Source organism: Poecile atricapillus, chromosome 13 (genome assembly GCF_030490865.1).
Source record: "Poecile atricapillus isolate bPoeAtr1 chromosome 13, bPoeAtr1.hap1, whole genome shotgun sequence".
Classification (NCBI taxonomy): domain Eukaryota; kingdom Metazoa; phylum Chordata; class Aves; order Passeriformes; family Paridae; genus Poecile; species Poecile atricapillus.
Window position 1 is genome coordinate 14,985,958 of NC_081261.1, and position 21,852 is coordinate 15,007,809.

Sequence of the window (21,852 nt, forward strand, 5' to 3'; positions counted from 1 at the left end):
AGATACAAGATTGTGGTTTCTCTCTTTCTACTTCTCTCTTATTACATAGGAAAATTCTTTTGTATATCCTTTGTTTTCAAACTCCCCTGTCCAGTGGTTATGTATTTAACTGCTTTATTTTGTCTGAAGTTATACTTAAGGTAATTTTACTGCAGAGGTGAGGAAGGCAGAGTGAGCTGCCTGTTTTAGCTGCCTGCAGAGCTTGCTCATTCTCATCATAACCAGAATTCTGCATCCTGAAATATATTTGTAGTCTTCCTGATCTTTTCCCCTCCTTAGAGAGCTCGTTTGGTAGTAATTCTGTCTTTATCAGGGATTCATAAAAGTGTCTGAACAGTTTCACCTGCCACAACTGAATGTGATCTCTGAAAGCCTCCGGAGACAGGGGGGTTTTGTGTGTAAAGTACCACACATGGCCAGAGCAACCCGTGATTAAAGAGCTTTGGGGATCTTTGCACATAAACCTGTGGGTTTACTTCAGGCAAAGAGCAAACTGCAGCTCATAAACTGAAATGCTGATCTGAAATTGCCAGCAACACCTACGAGAACGCTCCTCACAGAGATATAACTTAATAATTTAAACCTGTAATTTCAGAGTTTCAGTTTGAAATATTGCCTTATAAAGAAAATCCAGAAAGTGTTTCTGTTCCAAGTAAAATCAGGTATAGAAATTAAATATCTCTTACTCTGTTGTTTTTTTTTTTCAAATGTCATGTATAGTCAATCTCCTGCACTGTTGGTCGCCTTGCTGGTTAAAATCTCACATTTTTGAAGATTATTTATAGAAAGGCTCTGCTTTATTGATTCTGGAAACTCAATTTATTGTACATATTTTGAATCTAAATTTTCTGGTCATTACAATGGTTTTCTTTGTGATGGACCATTTCCTGGTTTTCCTTCTACTGTCAGTTTACAGAAGAATTTAAATACAATGGGAATGATTATTTATAGGATGTGCAAAAAACATCCGAATGTAGAAAGTAAACTGACAGAAACAGGGGTTTATCAGTTGAAGCATTCTGCTTTACAGGTTAGTGAAGCAAATAACTGCTTTTTCTACCGACTCAAATATTTTCAGGACCTTGCTAGGATACCATTTTGCTTTTTTGTATCTATATAAACTTTTGTAGGTTCTTATTTTGAAAATACATAAAACCACCTTGTATATTCTTTGGTACACAGCTTTATTTTGTGTTCTACCAGCAAAATCAGCAACTTCAGCTGGACTTTTTCCTTCGGGCCACAGAAAAGGCACAGTTAACTTGTTTGCACTGGGGTGCTGGTGAGAGGTTGTAAACTGAAAGGGTTTAGTACAGGAATTAGTGCATGTGTGAAGGGTTTCCTGCTCTGCATTTCTCATCTCCAGAAAGCCCCACAGTGGAAGCAGCATATCACGTTTTCTCTTTGAATCACAGTTCAATTCTGCCATACCAGAATGTGTTGCTCTGAGTTGCAATTCAGTCATAAACCAATACATTTAAAATGCTTTGTTTTAAAGAAGAAATACCATGAAAGCACATCCCAAGCACACCCTGTCCATCTGTTCTCTACTGCACATCCAAGTAACTCCACTCTCCTCTGAGATGCTGCTTATTCCTTCTCCACTGGTGCCAAACAGTGAGTCCAAAATACAGATGAATGCTGAGCAGCAGGAAAAGTGGTTCCAGTAAATTAAAGAAAAGTGCTGACAGCCATTCCTCTGCTTGGTGTCCCTGGCTTTCGGTACTACAGCACAGCCTGGGGAAGAAATGAGCAGTTCCCAAGCCCAGGTCATTAGTTAGCAGTTTTGTTGATTCCAACTCAAATCAGGTATGTGCTTCTGAGGGCAGTGTCACTGCTAAATTAACACTGAGAACGGATAAACGTGTCTAGCTTTGGCTTCCTTAAATTCAAATTCATCATTAAGCTTTGCTCAAATAGCGTAACTGACTTCACTGCATATGCATTTGAATTGCTGACAAAAAGGAGCTGTTTGTAAATTAGCTGCTGCAATCGCAATTAGCTCCCCGCGGGCAGGGCCTCAAAGGCCAGCAGGAATTCATCGGCCATTCACCACCCCCTGCTGACCCCTCAGGCCTCTCTTCTCCATTTCTCCTTCAGCTCTTGCAGCATTTCCAGTTACTTTTTACCACCCACTCCTAAAATTGTGACTCTCCCGGGACTCGTGTAACCCACTGACCTCTCGTGTGCTGGAAGAGGGACAAGCAGTGGGGTTTTCCTTGCTGAGAGAAGCGAAGCCGTGCCCGGGGGGAGAGCCCCAGCCCCGTTGCGGGGTCAGAGCGGTGTCCTTGCTGCTGGGGGAAAGGGCCGTGCTCCTGCTGCCTGCACTCTCCTCAGCACCTGCAAGTGCTCCAGCCCAGCTTGGACAGGGCTTGCAGCAGCCCTCTGTGGTGCCTTCCAACATAACCCCTATTTCAGCTCATTTTGGAGACGTTTTGGAGGACTGGCTCCCGTGCAGGGCAGTGATCCACAGGAGCCCACAGGAGTCGTGCCCTCCCTGAGGCCTTTGTGGAGGGCACTCAGAGTGGGACACACTGACTGTCTGCCACAGAGCTGAGCGACTTCTGCCTCATGTTATTGCACCCCAGGGTGAAATAAACCTCCTTCCCTTTTTTCTTCCCTTTTTTACTCCCCTTTTTTAGTGTCGAAACAGCTTTCCAGTGACTGTCACGCTTCAGCTTGCCCGAAGGTGTCCTGACTTGTTAGGAGAGACAAGCAGGAGAAATGGAGGAAGAGCAAGCCCAGGGATCTGGTATTTATTCTCAGCTCTGTTACTGACTAGCAGACAGTGCCAAAAGAATGATTTAAATGTTCCAACATTTATTGTTTTGAATGTTCTTTAAATGTAAGAATGTTCTCTTAAAGAACCCCAGATCATCGGGGGGAAATGCACCACCATAAACAGTCGACGCATGTGTTTGTGTGTACTTTAGCTTTTCCTTCCATAAATCCATGTTAGAAACCAATTGAAATGTCTTTTTAGATCTCTCAGAAAGCTTTCAATTAAAAAAGTGCAGGAATATGTTTGAGGAATTCTTCATCACCATTACACATACACTTATTCACTGTTAGTAATTCCACTTTGAACTCCTGAAAAAATTCTGAAACACTGTCCCTAAAAGAAAGTAAAGTAAATAAAATCCAAGCTTTTTATTCTTCCTCAAGAAGAACTAAAACTGTTTGACCTCTTAGACTCTGCTTTCAAACACTAATGAAAGTAATGGCTAATTGTTATATTTTTAAATGTTATTATATATTTTATGTGAGATACATACATTTATGTATTTTACTAATCCCTAGTAATTTGGAGGTTGTCTTTTTAGAAGCCTCAGCCATGACTGCTGAACTCAACACAAAGCCACTGCCTGAAGGGAAAAGAGACTCAGACAAAGAATCTATGTTAAAAGTATGTTAGTTTTCTTGGTCGTGCTTCTTAATGTGCTGGGATTTTCTACATAAGGAACATTATTTATGAATCACTCAGAGTTTTTCCAGATTCTATTTTTAAAATTTCTGAGTTATAAGTAGAGAGCTTATAAGTAGGCCAGAAATTGTGCTATGTGCACTTCTCTGAAATTTTTCATAAGGAAAAAATTCCTAAAGAGGAGTGTAGTACACATTTGAAATTTCAAATTATACTTCATTTCAAATGGTTAATAATCTTAATTGGGTCTAGATTTTTATTGGTTTTTAATTAAATTTAAAGGCAGGAAATATGATTTCTAAAGTAGACAAGATATTGATTATAAACTGATTACAAGTGTTTCTGGGCATGTTTAGTCAGGTTCATTAACACTCAGTGTTAATAGTGACCAGGTGTGTTCGTCACGTTACTGTCACTGTAGCTCCATCTTGTGGCTGAATTATTCTCAATTAATTTTCGATTCTGTAGGAAAAGGTCGAAAACAAACGTGAAAAATGACGAGGAGAGGAATTCACAGATCTGATTAATTTCACTGCGGTTGTTTCTATAAGAAAAAGGTGACAGGAAAAAGACAACCCAACCCTAAGTGCTTTTTAGTGCTCACCTTCCATAGCTGTAATTTGCCATGTCTAAGAGGCTAATTATAAACTGGGGAAGTTTTAATAAAATATTATTTAAGAAAATGAAAGAAAAAAATGTCAAGAGTATTATGATTACCTGTATCAAGGAGTTTATGAATCATATATACCCTGCCAATAATGCTTTGTTCCTATTTTGTACAGGTGATCAAAAATTCTGATGGACAGTTTAGCCTTGAGGCTGCAATTAAAAATGTTGATACAATGGCCAATGAACTGAAGAGAATAAATGGTAATTCTGACTTCACCATCCAGTTAAACAAAGACATTCTTCTAAGAGTGTGCAGTTGTGAATGGCCTGGTTTTCTCTGTCAGACAACTGGGTTTTAATGTAGTGAAGCAATAGCTTTGCTCTTGTGTTTTGAAAAATTAATGGAACAGTAGTTGGAGAGCAATAAAATCATGTTAACCATGGGAAACACCTGCAAGGTGACCAGTCATTCCTTTCCAGGAACACTGAGTCTTCTAATGCAAATATTTCTAGCATGCTAACACCAACTGAATTTAGCTGTCTTGAAGCAAGTGAAACAAGGCAACCCTTCAACTTTTTGAGTGAGTTGATAGATGAACACTAAAACAATGCTGTCTGTAGATTACCATTCACTTTCATTCAGTAAATATCATGCTGATACACTGACCTTTGTCTTCCAGTGGAAAGCCAGCTACTGCTTTGTGACCTGATTTTGAATTTCAACCATCCTGTGAAGGCCAAAGATTTAAGAGAAGCTGAAGAAAAGACTTGGAGTTTGACAGATTAAGTAACATCCATTTTTATGTATTGTCTTCTATTCATGCTGATGAAACTGCTGCTTTTTCTTCTTCTTCATCTTCTTTCTTTTAATTAAGTTTGGACCGTTCAATGATAGCATGGTTTCCTGCAGTTAAACTATTTTTATTTTAAGCTAAACATCTGAAATGGAAAAAAAGAGTAGGTTACTGGTTCTGAGAGGGGTTTTTCAACCCACATTTCCCAAATTAAGCCCACTAGGACTGGAAAGACTGATGTAATTAATTAAAAAGGTCAGGACACTGGGCATGAAGTTGTTCACGTGGTTTTCTCCTTTTAAACAAAGACATGTTGGAACAGTAACAAAAGATTTGAAATTTGCTTCAAGTCACTGCTCTCCTATCTCAGTTGTGCTCAGAGAAACAGAAAGAAAGTGAAGGAGGAACTGCAACTTGTGTTTTGAGCTGCCTTCCTCATCTTAAAAATACTGCTGAGGAAGGGGTCAAGGAGCAGATTATTTCTGGAAAACTTAAAGTACTTTCCATTCTAGTTTCTGTAATAACTCTCTAATGCAACTAGCTACAAAAACAGGGTGGAGTTTGTGGTTTCAATGCTCTATCCTGAAATCTTCTTGGCCCAACATTTGCACAGCCACTGCTTTCATGTAGTTCATTGCCATTAATATTCAGTCACACTTTACTTGTGAACATGTTTGAATGTTGAGATGTATTTTTATTCTTACACCAAATATCTTTCTCTGAATAATCAAATAGATATTTATTCTAGTTTAAAAAATATGCAGTGTTAGAATTTGTTATGCTGGTTTATATTTTCTTTCTCCTTCACTGGTGAGATGGTTTAAAATTAATAAAACAAATTCCATAGGAGATGTTTCTAGGTTGTCAGATTTTTCAAGGCAGGGCAATGGAACAGAATTACAGTTCACAAGACTCAGTGGTGATATGGGGGATGTTGTTCTTAATTTTAACAGTTTTTGAAAAAGACATATTTGAAGTGACTTTTTGTTCATCAGATTAGGAGACAACTTTTAAAAATACTGGGCTAGAAGCAGCTTTTGTCAGCTGAAGAATTTTTTTAATTTTATTTTTCATCTTTATTTTTGGACTCATAGTTGCATGGAAATGAACTTTGCTAGCTTTGAATTCCAGCTCTTACCCAAACATCTTGGAAAGCAACATCTACAAAACATATTTCTATAAGAAAAACTGTTTATGAAATCTGATTATGTTATCTGGGAAGCTTTACTGATTATATGAAAGTTATTTTCTACCTTGAATTTTGGTTCCAGTGTTTTAACTGATACAGACGCAATAGCTTTAAATGAGAAAAAGTGTGATAATCTCATAATTATCAAACCAAGGTCTTGTCAGAACACAGAGGAAATTGAAACCCAAGGCAAAAGGTTGAATAAATTCCACTTAACAGAGGTGAGGGAAAACTCTTGATACGGGCTGCTTCAGTGTTCCTCAGCTGCAACTTGTATTTCTGAACTGAGTCCCTTTTTTCCTTTAAAAAATCCTCTAAAAAACAGAAAGCAGTTGTGCAAGAGGAAGTAGGTTTGGCCTGAATGTGTGTGCTTTCTAAGAGGTTGGGGGGTTCTGCCACTTAAGGATCACATGATGATAATTTTTGTTGATGTGATTCCTGTAAAAATGCAGTTGCTTGATTCAGTCAGAAGGACACAGCTGAAGAGAGATCTGTGTGGGAAAATCTTTTTTCTGAGTGAGGTTAGAGAATTCTAGGAAATAGAAGGTTCCAGTTGTGGCCTGAGGCATGGAATCCCCAGTGTTGTGGCAGAGATGGTGTGCTGTCTGTGGGTGTGGTGTTTTCCTGCAAAAGTGGGAACAAACAGTTCCCACTCAGTTACTCAGTTTCACAGCTGAGTAACCCAGACACAGACAGGATCCTGCATTTCCAGGGTTGGAGGGGTTCTGGTGCCACTGAAACCCGTGTGTCTTTCAGATCTCAGCTGGTCTTTTCATAGCAGTGGGCAGAGGTAGATTGATTTATTTATTGAGGAAAAATTGGCTTTTATCTTGTCTACTCCTCATCTTTGACAACATTTGGTTCTACTCTGTATTCACTTCAGATAACAAAATTGCTGCTGCCATTCTGATCCAAAAGAAGAGCTCCTATGAAAGCAGAGACTTGTACTGATATTTATTTATGGTTCATCAAATTTGGTGTGGAAATAATTTCAAGAGGATATACATATCTTGGAAGATAAAAAATTCTCATGTGCTGTATGATTAATGGACAGTAATAAACACTTTGTAGGAAAATTATATTTCTAGAACACTCTATTTAAGGCATAATTTAAAAATAGCATAGTCCTTTTTCTTTGAAACCATTAATTTTAATGACTTCATGATTTTAGTTTGCTGAAAAGGGAAATATCTTGAAGTTTATAAACTTCAGTAGGGTTCAGTACCATATGTGATCTTCTCTAAAGTTTCATTTAAACATGTCCTGCCGCGTATTTTAACATGCACTGATTTCTTGAGCCTCTGTCTTTTCCATCAATCAGAAGAAGAGGTGTTCTTTGAAAGTGGTCAATGATATCTGCTACAGAAGAAAATTCCTGTGGGATGGAAAAAATGAGAAGGCTAAGGCCAAAATGTCAGAATTATTAGTAACCAGTAGAAACAAAAAGGTTTTTTTTAAATTCTAGTTATTTATCAATATTATTAAAAAATAAATAAGGTCCAGATCAACCGTTCTCATTCCTGCCATGATCTGTAGCTCAGTAATTCTGTGTACAAGCTGCTGCTGTTGTATAAATAATTTCTGTGGTCTTCATCTGTTTAATGTGTGCTGTTGTCACTGTGCTTGATGTGGTGACTGTACTTGAGAGTTCAGAGGTGGCTGATCAGTTCAGGGGTTCTGTCTGGATCAGAACTGCCAGGAATGTGCTGATCAGTCTGGTGCCAGCAAATCCACCCAGTCCTGCAGGCTGGAGCTGAGCCACCTGGGAGCACCTTTTGCTGGGAGCAAAGCTGGACTGTGGCAGGTTTGGATTAGCTGTCAGCTCTCCATTTCCCTTCTCTGGTATCTCAGTGGTAAACAAACATCCCCTAACCACACACGTGGATTTCTAATGGCCGTGTTCTAAGGCCACCCCTTCATTCCCTGAGTGCAAACCACATAACCTGATTCTCCTTCCAGCAATAACAATACTCTCCTGTGAATAACTCTGAGACAACAAGCAGAATTCCACCCCAGGACAACAATCACCTGGCACTGAGGAATGAGGCAGGGATGCCTTACAATGAAGAGATGTAGTGTGAAAAACACATAATACCTCTTTTCCTTTTAAGCTGGTTCCTAATAAATATAAGTGGTCCTGCTGCTGGTACCGGATCTGGATGTTGTACACTTTATCTCTGTACAGCACCATCAGTACATATGGGTGAGTGACAGTTTTTCGTGAGCTGTCTCTCACCAAGAATGTTCCATCCTGAAACATGAAAAAATGAAAGATGACAAATAGCAAACACTTCTGGGTTTGATCAGTGTAACAACTTTCACTAGAGCACTCATGCTTCTAAGTGTGTTTTCTTTCTGAAATCTTTTTCCTTTCTGATAAGAGAAACTGCACTACTGAAGCATTTAGGTCTTTTGACAAATGTGTTGTCTTTCAGTTTGCTACTTCAAACTTTCCACTCTGTTACAAAAGCAGATTCTAAGGGAAGGTAGGAATGCTGTTGTATGAGGGAGAGATTCCATTAAAGAAAGAAGTAAATTATCAAAGACCAAACCTCACATCACTTTAATCAGAAGAGAAGTTCATTTCCACTAAGTGCCAATCATGTTTCCTACGTGATGTATTTATAGACGGCTTAAAATAATGACATTGTCTGTGTAATTTAGGTAAAGGCAGTGATACTGTACCACTCTTTCTGCTTTTCTTAATTTCAGATTTATTTTGACAACTCCCCAATTAGAATCCCTTTCTTAAAGGCACTGAATGGGACCTCATAAGCTGGACTTTAGCACAAGCCACTGGAGTGGTGCACAGGCCATCTTCAGCTCATGGCAAGTGCAGTGAGGCAGCACAGGGTAACCACAACTCCCACAGCAATAATTCTGTTTATCTTCATGATTTTAATTTATTTCCACATGTACAGATAAGCCTTGTTTGAACCTGTACTTCATTTTGCTGCTCTCTATGGCCTAGAAAGGGGTGGGATTCCCAGCCCTGTGCAGGTACCTTGTTTATCCTGCGGAGCGCTGTCTCTGCCTCGGGCCGGCTGACAAAAGCCACGTACCACTCATCCTTCAGAGAGCCCTGGGGCTGGGGAACAGGACAAGGACAAAGTCAACTGCCAGGGAATGGCAGCTATCACAGTAGAGACAGACAATGACACCTGTTTCTTCTTCCATCATAGCCCCATCTTTATTGCACACAGCTCATATTTATATGGTTATCAGAAGGCACCGTGTTTCATTCCAGTTGGTTAGGAACTTACTGGTTGGTGAGTGTACACATCAATCAAAACTTTTGTTTCTAACAATATTTACATACTTTTTCTACTGATTCTCATGGAACAGATCCCTTGTTATTACAGGTGCACTTGTTTTTCTGTCCAAGAATAGTTTTTTATGTTAACGAACTTTTCATTTTCAAGATGGGAACTTATCAAGCTCGCTGCTAGTTATACTTAGCCAAAGTAACAAGGCCTGAACCATGATTTTACAAGGCCTTTCTTTTGTAAGGTTTTACCTATATGTGACAGGCAACATGCAAGTAAGAGAGAGAGACTTCAGTGTGAGGGATATGTGGGTCTGTGTGAAGAATCTCTGAGGGTATTTGTGTCACAGATCACACTGCTATTATGGTATGGAAAGTGCTGCTAAGTTGTTTTAAATTACCTGCTCACTTTGATAAATGTGAAAATATTGCAGATCTACCTATAATGCCCTTGCAGGTGAGCTAAGAAAATAGGTATTTCCAAAGACTTTCAGTAAAAGATGTTAAGTGGTATGATCTTTTTTATCTACCTAGGCACAAAGGCATCCTTAACTATCATCTGAGACTATAATGCAGATTTCCTGTGAATGTACTATTTATGGTTGCCCAGCACTGCTATCACCATGAGTGGTTTGCTCTAAACTTGTTTTATTTAAGGAAATGTGAAGCAAAAATGCACTTATAAGACTGAGTCTTTTACTCATCAAAGTTTTGTGGAAGGAAAACTGAAAATCTGATGCTGCTTGAAGGCAGTTGTGCAAAACAAGTAATCCAGCAAATAAGTATTTTTCCTATTTTGTTCTGCTGGGGTTCAGCTGTTACTGTTTTTCTTGGTGAGGACAAAATAAGGCACTACAGTTTGACACAGAAAAGGAAACTGAAAGCACTCAGTATGTCCTGACAGTGACTACTGACTAGAAAAACAACTTTGAAAGATGTTCTCTCTCAAAGCCAGAAAACTTGCTGTCTTTACAGTTATGGTTCATATTTTGTACCTCATATTCCTGTGTGTTTGTCTGGTGAACAGTCTGTCTGCTAGGAGCTGGCAATGGAGGTCTCATGTCAGCTGGGCCTCTTGAAGGAGATCTGCTGTTGCTGCCTTCAGAGATACAAAAGTAGAAAAACTGTTAAAACCAGGGAAATAATTTCATCTGTGCACCCAGGGTGTAGGATCTTGATTTTATGAAGCATGAAGTATTTGTATCACCCTGGTACCAAGACATCTAGAAATTATTTGAAATCTGCTTTAGGTTTCTCTATGAGAACCAGGTTCTTTACATAATTCCATCCTTGGTGCACAGGGACTTTAACTGAACTCTTGTGGTTCAGATTTTCATTAGAACAGATGAACTTGAAATAGGGGTGACATCAGTTTCTGTACTACAGTTACTCGCTTGAGAGCATCTTGGTTTCTTTAGAGACAGAAGTAATACTGTCTTTGCAATCCTTGCCTTCTCAGCAATTAGAAAGTAAAAAATGTCACTGTAGGATATTGACACGTGTTACCATGTGCAAAAAATTACTTGTAAGGCAATCGATGTCTAAGTTTTCTTTATTTTTTTTTTCTTAAAAGATAAATATGGAGCATATTTCACATGAAAAGCATTTGCTAACCTTTTTGGGGAGTATTAGCATACCACAGTGATTTGCATAGCTCAGCTCTCAGTACTGTACAGAAAAGGATGGTTTTATGAAGTTTTGTCACTGGTTTAACTAGACAAGAAGCCTAAACTTCATGGGGAAAAAAAAGGCTTAAAATCTTTAATTCAGACTAAGTAAGGTACACAAGATGCCTTTCAAGAACTTGATAGTTTTCTGTTCACAGTCCAAGAAGAAACATCCATTAAAAAAAAAAACCAAAAAATTATTGACTGCATTGAAACTATCTTTCCACTTTCATTCACTTAAAGAAGAAAAAAAGTATAAGAATGCAGGATACAAACCTGGATGGAAGCGTGGTGGTAGAGAGCCAGTTGAAGACAAGTTTCTAGAACTGTTTAAAAAAAAAGAGTAGTCAGTATAAACAGAACATTTCTCTACAACATTTCTGAGTTCTGATCATCTGATCTGGACTTTGGGCCTGTTTTACAGAATGTGAGAGCCCCTTGAGATCTGTTCAGGGTGAGGAGAGCCTTCTCTGTTCTTCTTTTTGTTTTTCTTCTTTTCGTGTAAGTGGATCCACTTTTAAGTTTACCTGGAGCTCAGTACCTTGGAATAAGGTAATCAGTAAAGGCCACCGAGGTTTCTGTACCAGGATCAATGCAGGGAAGTGCTTCAGCTTGTGGAGTTTTCACAGGGAATGACTCCATCCTTCCCCCAGAGCAGGAAGCACAGGGCTCACCAGAGCTTTCTCGCTGCAGGGTTCCACTTAACAGAGTTATTTTTCTTGCGACTTCTCTAACATTGTTGATAAAAATGTAGCATCACATTTATGTTGCAAGCTGGGAAGAACCAGCAACATCAGGGACTGGGGCATCTCCCACATGAGGAAAGGCTGAGGGAGCTGGAAGCTGAGAAGGCTCAGGAAGGATCTTTCAAAGCACAGAAATATCTGAAGGAAGAGCCAGGCTCTTTTCACTGGTCCCCAGTGACAAGACCAGAGCTTCCCTCGGAACATCAGGAAACATTTTTTAATGTGAGGGCAAACAAGCACTGGAGCAGGTTGCCAAGAATGCTGTGGAATCTCTCTCTTTCCTTGGAGACATTCAAATGCCACCTGGACATGGTACCAGGCAGGCTGTTCAAGGTGACCTTGCTTGGGAAGGGGGTTGGACCAGAAGACATCCAGAGATCTCTGCCAACCTCAACCCACATCCAAAACTGCTCAAAATGGAGTCCCACGCTTCAATTTCTGTTATTATTTTTTGTTTCTTCACCTAATTGAGAATAAATGGCCTGCACTCCTTTCCTTTACTGTTCATATTTCTCTTCTGCTTAAATGAGCTGTTGAAAAGACTCTGAGATAAATATGCTAATTTTGTTTGCACAACAAAAACACCCTATCATGACTTGATTTATGGTAGAGAATCAGTCAAACCGGGGGCCTCTGCTACAGCAAATTTGGCAATGCTCTTTGAATATAAGCAGAAGTGTTCATCATAGGAATAGTTCAATTTGCATATGACCTTGCTATTGCTACTGCAATATTTGTTTTGCTTGGGTGTCAGCAACTCCAGAGAATGATGGTAAATGTGAGGAATTCATCAAAGAGCCATTAAAAAATATAGAGATTAAAAAATGTGCATCAGACATGGACTCAAGGAGCCCACTCTAAGTCATCAAAGTTCAGGTCTGTTGCATGGTACATCAGAAATCAAAATTTAATTAGGGGCTTTTCTGTCTATCAAATTAAGGCATAACAATCAAATATTTGTAACTTGAAGCTGGGAAAAAATTGCAGCAAGGTTCACAGTTTTAAATAGGAATTATCAACCCTTAGAGTAAAATACAGTAAATGGGAGGTGAAATTATTTCAGATTCAATTCCAGACAACCAGGGTTGTGGGTTTTTTCAAGTGTGAGGAGCTACAGCTCTAACACTTAAGCTCCTAGAGTGTGCAGGGCTCCTTTGTCCTGAATCCTGCCTAGTAGGAGATGATCCCTTCCCAAAACAACTGGTCATTCTTATGGATCCTGCAAGCAATGGGAGAGGTGTCTCAAAAATGGAAGCCTTGTACTGTGTAGGGTCTTAATGCCTTAGGATTTTAGCTTTTATATTTCTCAGATCCCGTCCTGCTTTAGTGTATAACTCTAAAACTCCATAGGCTGTCAGCTGCTGTTCTCACGTGTTACTGAGACAAAACAATTCCTCTCTGGGCCTGAAACTCAAGGACACCTCACTGCCTCAGGCCCTGAGAGATGTAAACAGTGAATTGGGGGGGTGAAACTTGGAGTAAATTACTTCATTACCTGGAAGCTGTAACTGGAGGATTAACCCCTGATATGTAAATGGACCAAACTTTTAATTGTGTGAAAAACTGGAGACCATCATCCATCTTGGGTGTGTCCCCCCTGAGGCTTCTGACTGCCCAAGGTGCATCTATTGAAGACCTTCAATAAATACCTGGCTTTATTATCTTAAGTTTGCCTAACCCCTGTTCTAGGTAGCCACTCCATCAGTTTAAAAAACTTCTTTGCCATAAAACAGAGAGATTCATGTTTTTTTTCTTGATTGTCTGATGTACACTCTCTACTCCACTGATACAGAGCTTAAATTCTATAAAGGATTCTCCTGGATAGTAGGAACAGCACTAATTAGCATTTTGTAGAAGCAAGGGCACAGTCTTAGTACTGAACTACCCAGAGACTGAGGTTCAAAAGGAATGAGTAATAATGGTGAAACAAACCTTTCTGCAGCAGGAATGTTGTTGGATCCTGGCTTAGGTGGAGGCTTGACAGATTTGGGTGGGAATGCATTGGAGCTGTATGGGGGCAAAGACAGCTGTGGCACTGGTCTTTGGAGGGCAGCTGTGGAGAGGAAGAGAAAGGAACTTAAATCCTACATGAGATATTCTTAAATGAAGTAGAATGAAGAAATTCTGTCACCTTACTGCTGTTTAATTAGATAAATATAATGCAGTAAAATGTCCTTGATGTGTTAGTTACAGATTAGAAACTCATATTGTCAGCTCAGAACTTAAAACTATATATTAAAATTAAAAATAAACTGGAACTGGATTGAGCAATATTTACATTTTCTGACTTCTGTTTTGGATAAACCACAATTCAGGTATGTTAACTGCAGCAGAGCTGAAGGTGGTACATGTTTTCTGTCATATTGCTTCTAAATAGCAGATTTGATATCACCTTTTTGAACATCATTCTGAGATTTCTCCTAGCATGAAATAAAACATTTTCTTTCTGCAGTGTCCTCAGACCTGAACTAGCAGTAAGAGGAGAACAGGTTTGTGCTCTGCATATCTTAAATAATCTTTTTCTTTATGGAGGCTTAGGGGCAGTGATAATTCATAGAGACTTGGCCAAATGTCCTGCTTCTGTTATAGAGTCACTTTACAAACTTAATTTCAGAAATCAGCATTCTGCAGTAATTTATAGACACTGTTGGTACATGGAAGAAGTTCTGCTTTTGTTCATAAAAGTGACTAACATTGCACAGAGCCTGCTGCCAGCAGGGTTTGCTGAGGACTGGGAGACATCAGGTTTCTGTTTCCAGCTGTTTGATGCAGTGTACAGAACACAAATCTCTCTACTGTAATGTATTTCAAAATAAGAAATCCTGCTGGCTGACTGGAGGAAGCTATTAGCTATTGATTTCCTGGGGTTTGTGGCTTTGATATATAAATCTGCATGAGGCACTTTATATGAATTCTACAGCCTATCAGGGTACCACCTGACTTTAGAAATGGCTCTAAGGAAACAGCTCTGAAATAATTTCCTTTTTTACTTTCTTTTTTTTTTTAGAACTAACACAAAGAAAGATTTTAAGTTTGAAAAATCACTGTAGAAATACTTACTGTCTTCTTCTTCCTGGGGAGCCAAAAAAAAAAAAAAAAAACTACATTAGCAATGTATTATAGCACAGTTCTTAGGAATGTTTTACAAAACAAAATCTGGACATTGGTGAATTTTGATTATACAGGGACTCCTAATACCTACACTGTCACTTCCCTCTAAAGTTTTGTTTTGTCTTCATGCAACACCAAATATTTCTAAAGTTTTCACATTAAAGTGCAGCTATTATTTACAAGCAAAATGTGTGATGGATGTCCCATAGTGTGTCTTGACCTAAAATAGTCAGAAACTCTCAGGAGATAGAAACTTTCTTTATTTCTTCAAGTAAGTGTAGACTTTCAGAGTTATCTGAAAGTGAAACTTTTAGGTCAGCTTAAACTGAAAAAATCCCCAGAAGCCCAAATCTTCTTTAAGCAAAACCACTTCTCTCTGTGTCATAAATTCTGGCTTTATTCTTCCTGTTATCCAAGATAAAGTTCTCAGGGAACAAACTGAGCTTGACACAGAAGAACTGTTTAAAAACACCCCATGTGCTATGGAAAGATCCACAAGTATTCCTTATAATTTATGAAAGAAACAAGTTTATCTTTTCCAGCATTATTAGTTTATACAGGTACTTAATTTTACTGTAACCCCTATACTTTTAGATATATGCTTTGAGACTATACTTACTTCATTTTTCTTGTGTGGTGGCCAAATCTGTCTGAAATGAAAACAAAACACTCATCATAGGTGGAATAATACTCATTCACTTTGTGTGCATTAGGCCATATTTTCAAGTAGAACATGAATTTATAGTGAGTTTTAAAGACCAATGAATGCAGAAACATTTTTTCCTCATAAAAACATTTAAGACTCTAATTTTCAGCCATAATCTAAGGCATTATTCTAGTTCTTAGCCCATCTTGATTTTATCAATAAGGAAAATGTCTGATGATTGTAAGATTAGAGCTTAAAGCAAGTTTTGTACAATGATGAAACACTAGTGTTCAGGTCTTGGAGTCATTTATAATATTTGACAGCACTGCTGGAGCACATCATAAGGATATCAGGCTTTGTTTCTCTGATAAATTATCCTGGCTGATTAGCAGATCTCAATTATTTCATCTCTTGTTTTAAGTTCAGTCAGTATTCAGCCCCCAGGTTTTCCAGAAAATGCTGGGGAATGATCCAGTTCTGCTAGAAAACCCTGCTGGCTGTTAAGAAGGAGTTTTGCAGGCTAATAAAATCAATGGGATGAAAATAAAGGTTTCCTTTTCTAACACCCTTAAACAACAGCAATAGAACTCATGTAAGAATGTTCCCTAGAACAAGAACTTGCTCTGGTGGAAAAAATATGGATCATACATGTCCTTGTATGACTTGGAAGTGAGTTATGCCCCATGTAATGGCTCTTTCACATATGACTAGAGAGTTTTTCTGCATTCACACCTTTCTGCAGCTTCAAGCACATCCTGTGCATATTAATAAACCAAAACTTTGATATCCACAGACCCTGCTGTGGTGCAGTACCAGTAAATCAGACCAGTAACAAGTACAACTATCAGTAAGTCAGATATTTTTGTTAAATTTCATTTCTCCTTATTGAATCTCAATTAAATGAGCACTTACTTTCCAGGGCTTTGCTTCCTTAGAGGAGGTGGATTGCCTCTTTCATATCTGTCACTTGGTGGAACAGGAGGTTTTGGCATCATTGCTAATTGTTCTCCCAGGGATCTAAAGCAGGAGCGAGATGATGAAATAAAGGCAAAAAGCTGCTTATTAAGATATAACTGGGGAATACTGGCAATGAGAGGATCGTTTGCAGAGGACAAACTCTTACCTGAGCTGTGAAACCAGAGGCTGTAAAACAACAAGGAGGAGTTAAGAGAATGTGTAAGTCTATCAAAATAGGCAAAAATTATCAATAATCACAAAAAAAAAAAAAATTACCTTTTCAGGAATGCCTGGCTTCTTCCCTGAAAACAGCAAAAGCTTACATTTAGAAAAAATGGAAGTTAATTAATTAAACTTCCTATGAAATAAATGAGTTTTGCATAAAATTCAAAGTCAATCTTGCAGGCTGAAGAACTCACATCCTGAGATGAAAGCCAGAAAAATACCTTGGCTTTTCAAGTGGTGGTAAAATTGCAATCTCTTTTATTAAAGGGAAATTTGAACCATTTCAGCATGGCATGTGTCACAATCACATTATCTAAGGTTCAGCCTTGAACTACTGGATAGTTTTTTTGCTATTATATAACAGATAAGAGTTTAGATAATAAAATTGTAGAGTCATATCTGTAGATGCTTTGTATAATGTGGTTTTCAGGTCTGAAGGAAATGCCATTTTTTTCTGGGTTCTATTAGTTCTCAGCCTTCTTTTAAGTCTCTTGCCACATTACCTACAGCAGTGTATACAGAGTTTCACTACCTTTGTATGCAAAGGTGATTTTTTCCTCCTTTAACCTATTAAATATTTCCTTGTTCAATCAATTAAGTGGACATCAAACCTTTATTACACAGGGTTTTCATAATGTCTTTCTGTTCACCTGTCTGATTCAGGGTTGTTTTTAGATGGAATTTCTCTCCCACTTTGTAAGTTCTGCTCACACCATTTATTCATAAACAGATGACTTTGATGACATTTGGTTGAGCCTTATTCTTTTCCATTAATTATATACAAACTGATGATTTTCAGTAATTGAATAACCTCAGTGATATTATTGTAAGCAAATACTGACCTGATCCTGGGCTTTCTCTTTCATATGGGGGAGCAAAACGATCCAGAGAGGGTTTTGTGCTTCTGTCTATAGAAGGAGCTGGGGCTAAACATAACAACTGTGTAAGATCATTTGCTGGTATAGGGCAATATATATTTATTTTGTATAGATTAGAGCTGGTGTTACTTCTTAAAATAACAATTAATTCTCCTGTAGGAGTAGCAGAAAAGAGTGGAACTGAGGGAAAAGAGGGAAAAGTGAAGTGCAGTCTTGGGAAAACTTTACAGAGAGAACACCAGCTGTACTCACGTTTCAAAGGCTTCATGTTTCTGTCTCTACTCAAGTCGTTGTTGCTTGGTGGAGGAGGGAAAGCTGGCAGCTAAAACAAGTATTTAACAAGTGGTTAAAATGTGTCTTTGCCTTTCTCCTTTTGAGTGTATTAACCCCACCGCACACATCTGCCTCTCTTGTGTGGTACAGCACAAGGAGAGGTCTCTGCTCACGGCAGGAAGGAAGGAGCCAGGACCCTCCTGAGGCATGACCTACACTCACTGGGTTTTGTTGGGTGCAGAACTGCCTCCATCTGCTTCCTCCCAACACTCAGTGAGATGTCTCCTGAGGAAGGGGGGATGGATTGTCCAAGGAAAGGAACAGGAGCTTCAACAGCGCTGTTGGATCTCTGTGACACTGCATCAGACCAAAAGTCCCTGCAGCACATCCTAAACCTCGACTTGTGTATACATTGGTAGGTTTATTGTATATCTGTTCTTGCAAACACTGAACCTATAGTGTCAGCTGTCAACAGCACAAGAGCTTTCAGTTTTGAAGTATGCACAGCAGGAAAAAGAAAGGAATCAAATACTGGCCTTCATTGTTCTGATTATACAGGCTCTTACACTTTTATGTGGTCCTAATTCAATTGGGCAACTGCTAGAAGTATAGCTTGGAAAAACATAACCTTTTCTTCAAAACAGAGGCATCTCTTACAAATCTATCATTTATGTGGGAGAGGCATTCACAGGTAGGTGCATATTTCCAGTGTAAGAATCAATGAAGTAATATGAAATAGTTAAATATATTTCTCCCATGAAATTTAAGTGTTTCTTGAACAATGGCCACCTTGTAACAGAGTTCAAATCTGTTTTGATGGCTTTCTCTTCATTCACTAGGTGAGTGAAAATGGTCCTACACTTGGACTCCTAAGGAGGTCCTGGGATAGGAAATAGGTGAGATATTAAGAAAGGAACATACAGTAACACTTCTTCCCCCAAATGAGGCTGGGCCAGGTCGCTGGGGAGGTACTGGAGGCTGATGCGGTGATCTGGTTGTTGAAGGTCTGTCTAAAGAGAACAAAAATCCCAAACTAAGCAACTACACAGAGTTTGATTATTTAACACTCATTAGATCTTTATGACAAAGAGCCCCTACAAGAACCTGGCTACTGAAATGAATAAATCATAGAGACATTGCAGTAGGATTTGACTGGCAGTTGCTTTAGGATCAGTGTTGGGAGTTCCAGGCTGGTGTGTCTCTGTGGGGTGACTCCCCTGCCAGGCTCTTGGCCACAGGTTTTATTTTATTCCTGCAGCCTTGAGTGTGAAACACCAGCCAATCTGAACGGCTTCTTTGTGCTCCTGAATGGACTCCACACCTCCAGGCTGCTGAGGAATCAAGACATAAAACAAAAACGACAGGCAGGGACAGCTGATTGTTCTTTTCCCAAGTTTCACTAGTTGTTTTTGCCATTGTTGTGACAACCTGCTCTGTCCAAGGCTGCACTGCTAAAGCTACTGCAGCATGTACATGTGTGTAACTTCATACAGGTTCAAATCAAAGGCCAAATACTGCACACATCACACAAAACTAATCTTTATTCCAACAGAGCTTGTCCAGAGTAGAAAATGTAACTTTAAAAGTCACAAGCTCACAGAGTTCGTGTCACTAAATCTTGCTCATGAATTTCACTGTTACCTTCAAGGAAAAATCTCTATTCCATTATCACCCACCTAAAATGTGGCTGATAACATGGGAAAAATCTAATTTGTAAATTATTAATAGCACTTAATTTTTAGTAATTACCTATATAATCTGTGCTGCTTGGAAGTGACTTGGCAGGAAATATGACATTGTGATGTGCTTCATCATTATTGGTTGGAGGTGGCTCATAACCATCACTGTCATGTCCTGCTTCCTCAGGCTCCTCTGTTGGTGATTCATAGTCAGCCTCATCTTCCTTTTCCTGGTCTTCATCAGGGCTTTCATAGTCATCATCATCATCATCATCATCCTGGCAAACAAGCATAAAAATGGATGCTGGTGAGAACTCTAAACCCTTCAGAGCAGTTTCCTTGGGGCCTTTCACCGTGGGATTTTTCACTCTGGAAAATACCAAATTTTTACAACTAGTTTGAGGGGGAAAAAAATCTGTTGAAATAATACAGGGAAAGGGGGCAACATTCCACTGATGCATGGAGCACTCAAGAGCTTAAGAAACAAAACAAATATCCTTTGATGACAGTGAGTACAGTGAAAGGTCAAGATAAAGTGCAAGTTTACTGATATGTGTGAAGTGTTTTAGGGAACAGACAAGGCACCAGCAAACAAACCAGTGTTCCTAGGGGCACAATGGAGCAGCAGTTGATGCTGCTGGTATTCATTCTGATATTCATTTCTTGCTTTCTACAGCATGCAACCCAACTTTTGAAAAATCATTCATAAAAACTGAGGTCTTTGATTTGACTCTTGGCATGCTCCTGACTCAAACCAGCCTCACAAGGTGACAGTGTCAATACGGTCACTGCACTTCTGTGCAATCTCCGAGGCTTGAGAGAAAAAGAACACTCCATTTGTCACTGGTACCACAGCTGGAATTTCCAGAGTCCTCTGCACTGGCATAGAGCCCAGGTGCTCTGTAAGTGGTTACTTTTGTGCTTTCAGAACAGCAGCAAATCTGTGAATTTAGTAACAAGTGTCTTCTAAAAACGCCTCTCCCTTTTATTTTTGAAGGAAAGCCATTAGCACTGGTTAGCCTCGGAGATCTTCATACATGCAGGCTGTGCATCAGCAGCTCAGGTGGGTGTGTTTCACCAAATGACCTTGGCAAGGTATTTCCTATGCCAAAAGGCAGAAGGAACTTCTGCAGTCTAAATAGCTTGAAAAAAAAAAAAAAAAATTACTGTTCAACAAATTGGTTCTAAATGGCAAGAATTTGCCATTGAATAACACAGCAACTTTGCATCTACTAACACCTCATTTAAGAGTCTGAAACAGGTATGTAAAACTCAGCTGTGGTTCTGTGGGAACCTGCTCAGAGGCTGGGAGCTTCTACTCGAGCCAGTGGAATAGGAAGGCAATTCTGAATTTTTGGGGGAGAACCTTTTCTCAGTGAGGAAATCTGTATCCAGCCACTCCTGCTTTTCCTCCCCCAGCCTCTCCAAGCAGCCAGTGCAGGAAGGAACAGCCCCTCCTGAGCCAGGGGGTTTTCTTAACCCAAATACTCACAAACGAGGACCAGCCACCGTCATCCTGAGCGTACCCTGGGGAAAGAAGCACAACCACACATTTCTTTGTCAAAGACGTAATAACTTGTCAGAAAGAACCCAACAAATCCCAGGTGAATTCTGAACCTCACAACTGTGCCACAGGAACGAGCTGTTCTTTCAGAGTCACGGATGGCACCGTGAATAACATCCTGATTCAAAACTAAGATAAAGCTGCCCTGCTGCGACATGATCTGGGTGCTGGCACTTCGAGTTTGTCCCACTTCCAATTTAAATTATATCATTTGAAACAAAATGCTTTCAGAACGAGCCTGGGCTTCTTATCTCCTTGTTTAAGACTATTTTAACTTTTATAAAAGAAGGGTTTGTTTTTGTTTTTTTTAATTTCAGCTTCCCTCTCTAATTCCGTGCTGCTGGGAGGAAGGGCAAGGGGTGGAGATGTTGGAACAGAAATACATAAGCACTGATACAATTTATTGGGTTTAAGAAAGACATTTTGACGATTCTCAGGTATAAGTCTCAACTCTTGCCTTTTTTCACCATCTTTTCTCTTTAAAATAATTTTTTCTTATTATTCCCTTTCTTACTATTTCCCTTTTTCTACTTATTCCATCCTGCATCTATGCTTTTATTTTTTCTTTATACTCCCATATTTTCATTTATTGTTCTGGATTTTTGGTTACTAATCCTGTTCCCCTCTGTTGACTCTGCAAGTATTAATTTAATATTTTAATATTTTTAAGCATTTTTGTTGCTAGGGTCTGCCAGTATACACTTACCTGTGTTTTCTGGAGATTTTTGTGTTTGGGCCCTGCAACAAAGATACAAAAAAGAAATTCTTTCCATTAAATGTTTGATGCTTCTATTGCAAATAAAGGTGATAGTTAACTGTTACAGT

General features: G+C 39.1%; 1 protein-coding gene across 4 annotated transcripts in view; it reads right to left on the reverse strand.

Moving 5' to 3' along the window:
- Window positions 1-676: 676 nt before the first annotated feature.
- Window positions 677-21,852, reverse strand: part of LCP2 (lymphocyte cytosolic protein 2) — a 33,599-nt gene continuing 12,423 nt past the window's right edge. The window contains exons 5-23 of one of the 4 annotated variants that reach the window (XR_009278662.1): window positions 21,734-21,765; window positions 20,956-20,990; window positions 19,534-19,741; window positions 18,706-18,794; window positions 17,764-17,833; window positions 17,476-17,559; window positions 16,685-16,710; window positions 16,575-16,594; window positions 16,364-16,468; window positions 15,425-15,455; window positions 14,755-14,767; window positions 13,627-13,747; window positions 11,225-11,274; window positions 10,277-10,380; window positions 9,021-9,104; window positions 8,112-8,267; window positions 7,242-7,391; window positions 4,701-4,972; window positions 677-1,737 (exon numbers count right to left, since the gene is read on the reverse strand). Coding sequence is in view for 3 of the 4 variants with exons in the window: in XM_058848946.1 (XP_058704929.1) it covers window positions 7,269-7,391; window positions 8,112-8,267; window positions 9,021-9,104; window positions 10,277-10,380; window positions 11,225-11,274; window positions 13,627-13,747; window positions 14,755-14,767; window positions 15,425-15,455; window positions 16,364-16,468; window positions 16,575-16,594; window positions 16,685-16,710; window positions 17,476-17,559; window positions 17,764-17,833; window positions 18,706-18,794; window positions 19,534-19,741; window positions 20,956-20,990; window positions 21,734-21,765 (1,351 nt within the window). In the remaining variant the exon portion in view is untranslated. Of the gene's footprint in view, window positions 1,738-4,358; window positions 4,973-6,714; window positions 7,392-8,111; window positions 8,268-9,020; window positions 9,105-10,276; window positions 10,381-11,224; window positions 11,275-13,626; window positions 13,748-14,754; window positions 14,768-15,424; window positions 15,456-16,363; window positions 16,469-16,574; window positions 16,595-16,684; window positions 16,711-17,475; window positions 17,560-17,763; window positions 17,834-18,705; window positions 18,795-19,533; window positions 19,742-20,954; window positions 20,991-21,733; window positions 21,766-21,852 lie in introns of those variants that run through there. The other 3 variants (XM_058848946.1, XM_058848944.1, XM_058848947.1) reach the window with 3 other exon arrangements.